The sequence below is a fragment of the Sardina pilchardus genome, chromosome 6, assembly GCF_963854185.1.
Source record: "Sardina pilchardus chromosome 6, fSarPil1.1, whole genome shotgun sequence".
Lineage (NCBI taxonomy): Eukaryota > Metazoa > Chordata > Actinopteri > Clupeiformes > Clupeidae > Sardina > Sardina pilchardus.
In genome coordinates, this window is record NC_084999.1 from 20,309,513 (window position 1) to 20,321,026 (window position 11,514).

At 44.3% G+C, this 11,514-nt stretch overlaps 1 protein-coding gene across 3 annotated transcripts in view; it reads left to right on the forward strand.

Annotated features, from left to right (window-relative positions):
- Positions 1-11,189, forward strand: part of LOC134082898 (ATPase family AAA domain-containing protein 2-like) — an 18,795-nt gene extending 7,606 nt beyond the window's left edge. For 2 of the 3 annotated variants that reach the window (XM_062538935.1, XM_062538937.1), the window contains 17 exons: positions 1-84; positions 857-1,174; positions 1,610-1,730; positions 1,870-2,056; positions 4,680-4,865; positions 5,275-5,410; positions 5,586-5,782; positions 6,068-6,227; positions 6,560-6,682; positions 6,803-6,946; positions 7,367-7,647; positions 7,842-8,001; positions 8,166-8,345; positions 8,564-9,142; positions 9,411-9,544; positions 10,483-10,611; positions 11,039-11,189. The exon at positions 1-84 is cut by the window's left edge and continues 7 nt beyond it. In XM_062538935.1, the coding sequence (XP_062394919.1) occupies positions 1-84; positions 857-1,174; positions 1,610-1,730; positions 1,870-2,056; positions 4,680-4,865; positions 5,275-5,410; positions 5,586-5,782; positions 6,068-6,227; positions 6,560-6,682; positions 6,803-6,946; positions 7,367-7,647; positions 7,842-8,001; positions 8,166-8,345; positions 8,564-9,142; positions 9,411-9,544; positions 10,483-10,611; positions 11,039-11,071 (3,152 nt within the window). In that variant the 3' untranslated portion in view covers positions 11,072-11,189. The remainder of the gene's footprint in view (positions 85-856; positions 1,175-1,609; positions 1,731-1,869; positions 2,057-4,679; positions 4,866-5,274; positions 5,411-5,585; positions 5,783-6,067; positions 6,228-6,559; positions 6,683-6,802; positions 6,947-7,366; positions 7,648-7,841; positions 8,002-8,165; positions 8,346-8,563; positions 9,143-9,410; positions 9,545-10,482; positions 10,612-11,038) is intronic. The other variant, XM_062538936.1, reaches the window with a different exon arrangement.
- The last annotated feature ends 325 nt before the right edge of the window (positions 11,190-11,514 follow it).

Here is an 11,514-nt window from a genome sequence, read left to right on the forward strand (position 1 = left end):
AAGACATTCTGAAGATCCACACCCGCCAGTGGAACCCTCAGCCGTCGGAGGCCTTCCTGGAGGAGCTAGCTGACAAATGCGTCGGTGGGTTTATCTCCTTTTTGTGGCCGCCTGGGGTGCATTCAAATGCGGCAAGTGTGTGGCAAATGTTCATCGACATTTGAACGTTTGGATGCAAACATTCAATTGTAACGTAGCCCTCCATCCAACTCATGTCCTGCTCCACTGTATGGTTGTGGAGAACTAGGCTACCCCCTTAGTGTTTTGTGAATGTTCGCAAACGTTTGTGGAGAACTCAAGGCAAGCAGAAAAGTGTTTGCAAACGATCGCCTGTTCATGGGCATTTGACCCCTCCATCTCTCTGTGGCCGAGCAGGGTGGGTGTGCCTCCGCTACTGCTCTGATAACAGGGCCCCACCCTGGGGGCTCCACCCTTACACCCACCCACCCACCCACCCTCCCCCAGCCTCAACACAACACAACACAACACAGCTGTTAGGGGGTGCCCTAAACTCATTGATAAACACACAATCAGCTGCTACTGCTACCGGTCAGCTGGCCTACTCTTTTTTTTTTCTTTCTTTCTTTTTTATAAACACTGATATTATTTGTACTATTACTTAATAGTACTTCATATGTTGCCCAAAATGTTGCATACAGAAGTCAGCGTAGGGAATGCATTGAGCTGATGCTTCAGCTATTACCGTAGTAAACTGCAGCACTTAAAACAAACCCAGCCTAATTTTGTTTGAACATGGTACAGACAGTGCATGTACTTCCAATCTTTGTCGAGTAGGTGAGTTGAAGGGTGGTTTTGTAGCTGGCTAACGGGCATTGTTGACGGTGTGGTCTCCTAGGTTACTGCGGGGCGGACATCAAGGCGGTGTGCGCGGAGGCGGCCCTGTGCGCGCTGCGGCGTCGCTACCCGCAGATCTACGCCTCGTCTCAGAAGCTGCAGCTGGACGTGTCCTCCATCAGCGTGGGCGCCCGCGACTTCATCTCCGCCATGCGCCGGACCGTGCCGGCCTCGCAGCGGGCCGTGGTGTCGCCAGCCAAGGCCCTGGCGCCCATCGTGCAGCCGCTGCTGTCCGCCACGCTCGCCAATATCCTGGAGGTGGTCCAGAGGGTGTTCCCCCACGCCGAGCAGGGCCTGAGGAGGAACCGCAACGCAGGGGGTGAGCAGAGACACACACACACACACATACGCACACACACACACACACACAGTCACACTATATACAGTTACCTCCATAAGTATTGGAACACGTGCTAAAGTTGACTATAAAGAGGAATATAAAATCATCTTTTGGAAATCGATCTTAATGCCTTCGATAAAAAATTATGAAATATCCAACCTATAAGGACATCAATTTTATTTGTGAATGAATAATGCATCGTAAACTAGAAAAGCCCTCAGAGGGTGCAGACCTCCGCCTGTATTGTTCTTCCTACGATCCATAGTTCTTCCATGCTATGAACCGTCAAAAAACATACAATGCACACATGCTCTGCACCGAGACAAACTGACCGAAGGGTTCAGATTTTTTTTCGTGAGCTGTGCCACCCCTAGTCCTAATGTGTCCTGGTTGGGGTTTGTTTTTCTGCCCCAGATTTGGCCAGTGGCATGCTGGATGAGGAGCTGCTGTACAGTGATGAGGAAGGGCCACCGATGAGCATCACCAACGGCCCAAAGCAAGCCACTGCAGGAGGCAGTTTTCTGTGCTTTAATAGGTAAGTGTGTGTCTGTGTGTGTGTGTGTCACTGAAAGTCTTTGAAGACTAACTTCAGCCCTTGTAATTAGTTCAGAGAGCAGCTTTCCTGTCCCTCATAGCTTCCTAACAGTGTGTGTGTCCGTGTCCTCCTCCTCCAGGAGTGTCCTCCAGCATCCCACCTCCTACCGTCCGCGGCTGCTCCTGAGCGGGCGTCCGGGCTCGGGCCAGAGCTCCCACCTGGCCCCGGCCGTGCTGCACATGCTGGAGAAGTTCACCGTCTACACGCTGGACCTGGCCGTGCTGTTCGGCATCAGCAGCACCACTCCAGAGGAGGCCTGCGCTCAGGTGTGTGCCGCCGCCACTACAGGGAGGCTACACCGCTGATCTAGAAAGAATACCTCTTAATAATGATCTCCTTTATAGATTAGTGGGCTACACCGGGCACGCAACTCGTAGATCTTGGCTTCTCGGCCAAGTATACTTGCGTATACAAGGAATTTGGTCTCTCTGCTTTTATTCCATCCGTGAATTAGTGAACACACATAGCACACAGTGAACACACAGTGAGGTGAAGCACACGCTAACCTGGAGCGGTGAGCTGCCCTCATACAGCGGCGCTCGGGGGAAGCGTTCCGTTTGTGCAGTGTCTGCTGCAACGATAAGCTTCCACTGTACTCAGAGGAACTGGCTACACCAGACGTGACTTTAAAAAAAAAAAAAAAAAAAAAAAAAAATATTACACCAGCCCTCTGAAACTATTTTCACACTCCGCTTCAGTTTGCAGAGCTGGTGTAGCCCAGGTGTCAGGTGTTCTGGTAGCTGCCATGTGGTAATCAATACCTGTATCAGAGAGGGTTGAAGCTGAGCTTAGGTTAGTTATCTGTGGTTATCAGACCTGCAAACTTGTCGCTTTTCGGCGACAATCGCCGTTTTCTTGGTCAATTGGGTCATTCACGTGAGTCGTGTAGAACCGGAGAGTTTTTATTTGGGGGGGGGGGGGGGGGGGGGGGGGGTGAAGGCTGCCCTTAATCTGTATGTAACGCGGGCTAGAATTGCGAAACATTATTGGCTAATTCTTGTAATTGACACTTCTCTGGGCCAATCGGAGTCTTAGCACTTGAACGCAGCGCCAAGTTGACGTTTGGATAAGACGCCTGGCTACCGCGCGAGTCATTTTTGTCAGTGAGTCAGGGACGACACCGCGTTCGGTTCACAAATATGAACGTAGAGGTAAAACGGCCCCTTCTAAGTGCATTTATTTCTTGGACCGAACACCGTGGAGTCCATTATCCCACTTATTCCACTGTTACCATTTGTTTTGTGTTCATTTCCTGGTATGATGTAAACGTTTTAAACAGAGACGGTGTAACAATCTTTGGTTTAAATCGCTAAAAATATGTTGTCTTGTTAGTAGAACTAGGCTACTTCTTTCCACCACATATCAACTAATTTCTAAACTTGCAATACAAACTTACGTTGCTAGTTCTAAATGGATGATTACTATGGCCAAAAGCCAGTCAGTTCTATCTCTTTTCTATGAACCATTAGCTTTGAAACATCGCTATTTTAATTGCCATCCGACTAGCTAAAATCAACCACCGTCATGTGCGACAATGTTATGTTCTGAACGTCTACAGCTTGGATGCAACGTGACCGTTCATTTAAACTTCACAACGAGTTTGCCAAATTAATAGGCTATTCCAGTGTGATAAGGCCAACAAATTGGATCTAGGTCATAAGTGTGCAAATAACGTTTAATGCACCCTCTGTAGAACGCAGGACGCGCATTGATTTGCATTGAGCTCAATGAGCATCAAACAGACTAATAGGCTAACTGGAAAAAACACCATGCAATATCTAGCTATGGTGAAGAAGAGTATGTGATGATGTGGGGCTATTTTAATTCCTAAGACCAAGGGAACTTTATCAGGATGCATAGTATCCTGGATCCATGAAATAGCTGGCCTTTAAAAATAAAAACATAGGCATATAAAAAAAATCATCCTGCACCTATGGGAATTGACATAGGGGTCAAAACAGGCCTAATTACTGTATGCCCCCTGTATTTAAGTAAGAAAATGTATTTATTTACGATACATTCTTCATTTTTTGAAGAAAATCCTTGATTTTTACTCATTTTTTTTAATTAAGGCATGAAGATGATTTTCTATTCCTCTTTTTAGTCAAGCATGGGTTCAAATACTCTCCCCTGTGTGTGTGTGTGCTTGTGTTTACATACATCATACATGTGTTGTATATAATAATATATATAGTAATACATAACAAAACAAGCGGTTTTCTTTATACCCCCCCCCCCCCCCCCCCCGTCGGACACTGTCACCTTTTTTTCGCTGAGGGGTTTGCAGGTCTGGGTTATGTATGGATGGAGAAAGTATTTCTGACGTGATGCTTTTTTCATGTACTTAAAACGTATTTGTTACTTACGCTAATTAACTCCATTATCTGCCATATCATTTTATATTATTAGAGGGACAGCAGTGGCTAAAGTTCAGTACTACCATAGTTACCATGGGGATAAATTCAACTACATGTAATGTCATATACATTGCGTTTGTTTACACTGAAGTATGAGTGTACTGATATCAATGGATGCCAGTATAAGGGCAGTGACCTATGATGCTACAAAGTGATTTGTTATGATGAAGTATTTGGCAGAAATGGGGAAACCTGGTTTCAAACAGTAAGTCCTGCCATGTTTTAGCTGCAGTCCTACCTGTACGCATAAAACAGATGATTACACTAATTAGCTCATCTATCTGACTGAAGAGTTGAGCTAATAAGAAATCAGATTTGTTGGAACAAATATGTGGTAGGACTTTAACTTTCAGAAGTAGAGTATTTCCAATCTCTGAGTATATGGGTCTGGCCACCTTCTCCAACCACTTCTTTCTCGGCTCCCACCTCACCGTCTCGTTTCCTCCGCCCCCGTCCCCCTCCTCTGCTGCAGGTGTTCTGTGAGGCCAAGCGGACGGCTCCCAGCATCCTGTACATCCCGCACCTGCAGCGCTGGTGGGACACGGTGGGGCCCGCGCTGAGGGCCACCTTCCTCAGCCTGCTCAGTGACATCCCGCCCTTCTCCCCCATCCTGCTGCTGGCCACCTGCAGCCACCAGTACCGCACACTCTTCCCCGAGGTCAGAAAAGACTCTTTTTCTTCTGTGATCTCACCTACTACTCGTAGGCCTTTCTAACACTAGTTTTGGGATCTTCAAAAAGCGTTTAAATGCTTATCTGTTAAGCTAATATCTTAGTTTGTGTTGTAGTTTGTATATGATTGTGGTTATTGTTTTTAGCCTCTTAAATGTTATATAGTCTATTAATATCCTCGGTATTTTTATTGTTAGAGTTATTGTTTAGGCTATATGACTTTACATTAACATTAGATTAACAGTTTAAAACAGTTACAAGCCACGAGAAGTAGGCTATTTACAACGGCAGAGTAAAATAGAAATATATTGAACTCTAGGGGGAGCTCTAGATCACTAAAAAAAGACCTGAAACTGCATAGTGCACCACTAATGAGTTTTGTTTCTGATGCCGCAGGTGCAGGACCTGTTCCGTATGGAGTACGGGGAGGTGTTTGAGGTCTCACTGCCTACGCAACAGGAAAGAACTACGTTTTTCAAGGACCTCATCCTGAACCAGGCGGCCAAAGCACCGGCATCTAAGAGGAAAGCAGGTTGGTTAGGCGACAGTCATGTATCATCTATGTCAAAACATTGTGTAGTTCTTAGTAGTAGTTCAATGTAGTTTTGACTGCACTATGCATTGCAGCAGTGTTAAAACAAATGATTGCCATCTCTCTCTCTCTCCCCTTTTCTCTCTCTTTCCCCCTCTCCTTTTCTGTCCCTCAGTGCTGCAGGTGCTGGAGGTGTTGCCCGTGGCTCCTCCCCCTCCTCCCCAGCAGCTCACCGAGCAGGAGCAGCAACAGCTGGAGGAACAGGAAGAGGACACCTTGCGGGAGCTCCGCCTCTTCCTGAGAGACGTCACCAACCGCCTCGCTCAGGACAAACGCTTCAAAGCCTTCACAAGGCCTGTGGACCTGGAGGAGGTGTGAGGCTTGATATTGTCTACTAATAGGATTGTAAACTGTACTCCATCATCATCGTCATATTAATGATCATTTTAGCCAACAGGTTGTGCTGTTACACTGCACACACACAATGTCATGAATTGAACGTTCTCATATTAGCAATACACACTTCTGCAGCTGTTTATTGTGCAGATAGGAAAGACTAGTCCAAGCATATATCATTGCGTTTATTTTTTAACCCCTAAAAAATGTAATTCCGGTATGATTTTAGTGCTTAAATTGTGTTTAATTATCCTCTTGTAGGTACCAGACTACACCACAGTTATTAGGCAGCCCATGGATCTATCCACGCTTCTCTCCAACATCGATTCACACAAATACGTGACTGTCAAAGATTTCCTCCATGACGTAGATCTGATTTGGAAAAATTGTTTAGAGTACAACCCAGACAGAGATCCCTCAGGTAAGCGTGCCTGTTATTTTTTATTTTTTTTTCCAGTCACTTCCAGTGACTCTTAGGCGTCATTTCTCCCTCCATGCACTCACAGTATAGTGTAATTATAACCTAACCATGATCTCGATAATTTTTAATTAATTTATTATTATTATTATTATTATTATTATTATTATTATTATTGTCGTTGTTATTGCTCTTTGCCCATCTATGTTTTTATCTGCTATTACTGTTTGGTTTTTGTTTATGTAAAGCACATTGAATGACCTCTGTGTATGAAATGCGCTATATAGATAAACTTGACTTGACCTGAAACTTGACGTGTGTGTGTTTCCCATCAGACCGGCTGATCCGACACCGTGCCTGTGCCCTGAAGGACTCGGTGCATGCCATCATCAAAGACCAGCTGGATGAAGACTTTGAGAAGATCTGTCAAGAAATCAAGGAGTCCCGAAGCAAAAGAGGTTCTTAATTCTTTCTTTGAGACGTGTTGCCGAACAGCTGTGATAAAAGCTTTTGGACCTCTCACATATCCATAGTCCTTGAACTGAATGAACAGAATTGCTTTTACTTGTGTGTTTCAGGTTGTACAGCATCCAGGTACGCTCCTTCCTACTTCCATGTACAACCCAAACCTCAGGTGACGTCAGAAAGGACTAGTGACTCGGGCCCTTCCAAAGAGGTCTCGTCATCCATCCCCACTGCAGCATCCACCCCACGCTCAGCACGTAAGCATGGTTCATTTGTAAGAAATGCACACAGATACAGTAGACTGTACTGTTGGTAAGATTTTTTTTTTTTTTCTAAGTTTAAGTATATTTTTGGGGGCTGTTATGCCTTTAATCATATAGGATAGTATAGAGAGACAGGAAGTGAGTGGAAGAGAGAATGGGGGTGGGATCCGGAAAGGACCACGGGCCGGGAATCGAACCCGGTCACCGGTGTGCGGTGCAGCCACGGCTGGAGCCTTCACATAAGATTTAAAGTGTTCACACACATCTACTGTTTGAGCATGTCGTCCCAATTTGCAATATGAATAATAGTAAACAAGGTAAAGTTTTCTCTGAATAATAGCAACGTTTAATGGCTTTGTGTAGTCTGAAGGCGTTGGTTTAATATCTCATCTTTCCTAATCTTCGTCCCTTCAGCGTCCTCCAAGAGGAGGCGACGGAAAAGCCGCTGGTGCAACGGCATCCTCACCAAGAAGAAGTATTCCTCTCACTCTCGAGACGACGACGACGATGAGGACGAGGAAGAGGATCGCGAGGGCGAGGAGGAGGACGAGGAGAAGGCCGAGGCCATGGACGCACAGATGGAACAGGAGGAGGAAGCGCTGAGGAAACTCTGGAGCTTCCTGTGTGACGTCACCGACCGCTTGTCTCAAGACAAGCGATTCCAAGCTTTCACTGAACCAGTTGATCCAGAGGAGGTATAACAAATCACAATATTTTTTATTTATTTGATTATTATTATTATTATTATTTTAGTGGTAACAGTATTTTTTTGTTGACAAATATCAGATAGAAATGCAATTTATATGAAATTAATGATAAATGATAGACACTCCCTTGTTTTGTCATTGGAAGTCACCAAGGTTTCTGTATCAATTCTGGAAACCCATAGGTACCAGACTACACTACAGTAATAAAGCAGCCTATGGATCTCTCCACGGTTCTCTCCAACATCAACTCTCTCAAATACATGACTGCAAAAGACTTCCTCCATGATATAGACCTGATTTGGATGAATGCTCTAGAGTACAACCCCGAAACAGATCCAGAAGGTTAGTTGTGCTGAATGCTGTCCAGCATCTCTTCTGGCGGCTGGTTGTTTAGTAAATGTTTCATATCAATATTTACGTGTTCATGTTTGTCAATACGTTAATATGTAGGATACTGTGCCCTTTCTTAGGCCTTTTGTGAAGTTAACAAGCTGTTTGTTTTTTAGGTCGACTGATCAGAAAACAAGCTTTGGCCCTGAAGACGACCGTGCACGATATCATCAAAGCAGAGATGGAGAAGGAGCTGGAGGAGTCTTGCCAAAAAATCAAGGAATCTCGTAGCAGCAAAGCAAACAACCTCTTCTCTGGGAAAGATGACTCGACACCAGCCACTCTACAGCAAACACGTAAATCCAGATCTATGTCCTTGTCATTTTTAAACAGCTATATCCAGTTTTTATTGTTCATTATTTATTTTTACATCTCGTTCTGTGTGTGGACTACACCAGTTTAACTGTACTGTAATCAGGAACTGTACTGTAACTAATCATTTTGATCAGAATTGTTGCTCTTTTTACAATTCTTTAACTTTGTGGAAAATGAATGCGATGTGTCTACTGCTCAGCAGCCCAGAAGAGGAGAAGGAGAAGAAAGCGATGGAGCAGTGGCTACATCACCAAGAAGAAGTCCCACTCTCAGTCCCGAGACAACTCCACTGCCGCCGAGTCTGTGGATGATGAGGAGGAGGGAGAGGAGGAAGAGGAGGAAGAGCATGCGGCAGACGGCAAAGAAGGCCAAGATGACGGAGAGAAGGCCAAGACAACAGAGCCAGAAAACGACGAGGCGGCTGCTGCTGCTGCTGCTACCGCCATGGAGACCGAGGAGGCGGTAGCCGTGGAAGCAGAGGAGGGTGCAGCGATGGAGTCTGAGGAGGCTGGCCCCGTTACAGTGAAGGGAGAGGACCACAACCCTGCATCCCCATTGGCTGAGACCTTGGTCAATGGCCATGCCCCCAGTGAAGGCGGTGACCAACTAGAAGAGCAGGCTGTGACTGAGCCGGAGAAGATGGCCACTGAGATTATGGATGTCGAGGAGGCCGAGCTGGAGAAGACTGAGGTTGTGCGGCCGGAGCCTGAAACGGCCAAACCTAACAGACCAGAGCCTGAGCGGGCGCAGCCGGAAATGGAGGAGGACACAGGAATAGGTCAGTGGATAGGTCTTAGACCAGCACCTTTTAACACAAGCTCAAGAGGTGTACATGTCACATACACCGTTATAAACAATATACTGTACAACTAGTTAACTCCAAATATACAGTATACAGTATGTGTGCAGGTAGGTTGGTTTTCACAGGGATTTATCACTCTCAAACCCAGGCCCTTAGTGTGTGTATTATTTGACTGCAGCCTAATCAGGTGGCAGCCAAATGTGATATTAGCCCCTGGTGTAAGCTCTGTGTTGTTGTCCTGCAGAGATTGGAATGAGACGGATGACCAGAGCCCTGAAGAACCAGGTGCAGCAGCAACAGGTCATCAGCCTGGAGGCGGCCATGAAGATCCTGGAGCAGAAGACCCCGCCACTGGTGGTGGATCACAGCAAGCTCCAGGTAGACTTCTCTACTGGATCGCTGGATGGATTAACTTTAAATTATTAGCTTGAATGTTATTCCTCATTCTGTAATCCGCTATAGATTCAAAGTGCTAGCTAATTGAATTAATGTAACTGTATTCCCCAAAATGGAAACTGATTTGCACACATAACATATACAACATACAGCAATAGGATGTCAACAAGACAACAAGTACAGAACAATGTACAGCATACAATGATAAAGACTTCTCTACTAAAGGTCAGAGCTAACCAAGAGATCTTATAACATCTCATCAAGCTTAGTTAAGATTAGTTAAGATTTATGATGACATCTTTGTTTCTAAAGCACTTCTCACAAAAACAAGGTTTTACAAGTTGTTCATATTTAAGGTTGTTTTGAAAGCAGTAATTCAGTAAGAGATAAGGAAATGGAATCAAAATAGTCAAATGAAATTGAAAGTAGGTATATCATTTGCATAGGGCCCTACACGTGTCCACTGCCAATGTTTTGTTTCGTCTGTGTGTCTGAGTGTGTAGGTGTACGTTCTCCACCTCAGCCCCTTGTGTCTGATAGAACGAGTAGGTGGGGCGTTGCCTTGAAGATTTTTAACTGTAGGAGTTAGACTGTGGGAGGTGTAAATTCAGCATGTAAGGGCGCCTAGGGGGAGGCTGTAAGTGCAAGTGTTACTTACTTACGAATCATAGGAGGAAGCACTGTCCTGTGGGTAGCGTTTATGTGAAGTGCCGATAGGGTGCTTTCAGGTTGCTTTCAATTGCTACAGGTCTTTTCATTGCTCTGTATGAACTGAGGCCTATGTCCAAAGTTTGATTGGATGTTATTGGATCCGATGCTGTTCTGGGCCACTATTTTCATAGTAACATGTTTTTTTTTTCTTTCTTTTTTTCGATTTGCATGATTAAAGTGTATGTATGTTTGTGTGTGCCTCTTTTCAGGATCTTCTGCACAAGGTGGTTGCTAAGACAGAGGGCTATGACGTAGATCGACTGGAGAAGCTCTATGCCCTCCTCTGCCAAAGCGTGTACCGGCACAGGAAGGAGTATGACAAAACCACACTTATACAGGTATTTAGTTCTGAAGCCTGCAGGTTTAACAACCATGAAGTCCTCTTCCCTCCTCCTTTTATCATTTTCTCCATCGACTACTCTTAGACTAGTACTTATAATGATTGCACTCTCATCCTCTAGTTGTAGTATTGATTGATGGCGTATTAATTCCTACCTAAGGTGTCCTTTGCACTGTAGCTTGACAGTTATTCCTTATTTTTGTAAGTCTCTTTGGATACACACTGTCTGCTCAGTGAGTACACAGGGTTTGGACACCGGCTATGAATGGTCTAATAATAATAATAATAATAATTTGAAAACACACGCACATTTAGTATATGTGGTATTCACTCAGTTCATACAACTTTTCTTTTTTTTAGATGTGTTTTCTCTGTGGCGTGAGTGCAAAGTTGTTTTTAACGGTTTGTTCATTTTTCTCTTTCAGGAAATGGAGAAAGAAATCGAGGACTTTGAATAAATATGTAGCATTTCAACTTGCGAAATATCATTAACTATATTATATTTTGCTAATTATTTTGGTAGTTTTTTGTTGATGTATATATGTCTTGTCTTAATAAAGCTTTTTGACTATTTTATACCGTCTGTTGATGTTTATTGATAAGGATATTGAATATGAAGTTACATACAGTGGCATGAAAATTAGGTTGAAGAACAGTGGACAGGGAAGACATGTCAAGAATCGTTATTAGAAATGTTATACAAGCTGGAGTAGTAAGCAGGAAAAGTGAAAATATGTCTCCCCATTGAGCTTTAATCAATAAATTACATTTTATAGGGCTAGAAAATATTAAATGCAAATATAAACTGGCCTATGTGGCAACAAGTGCACTGCAGCATACCGTGTTGGGAAGTAGTCCTCAACAAAACTTAAGCATTACATGTATTGAAGCTTCTTTTCAC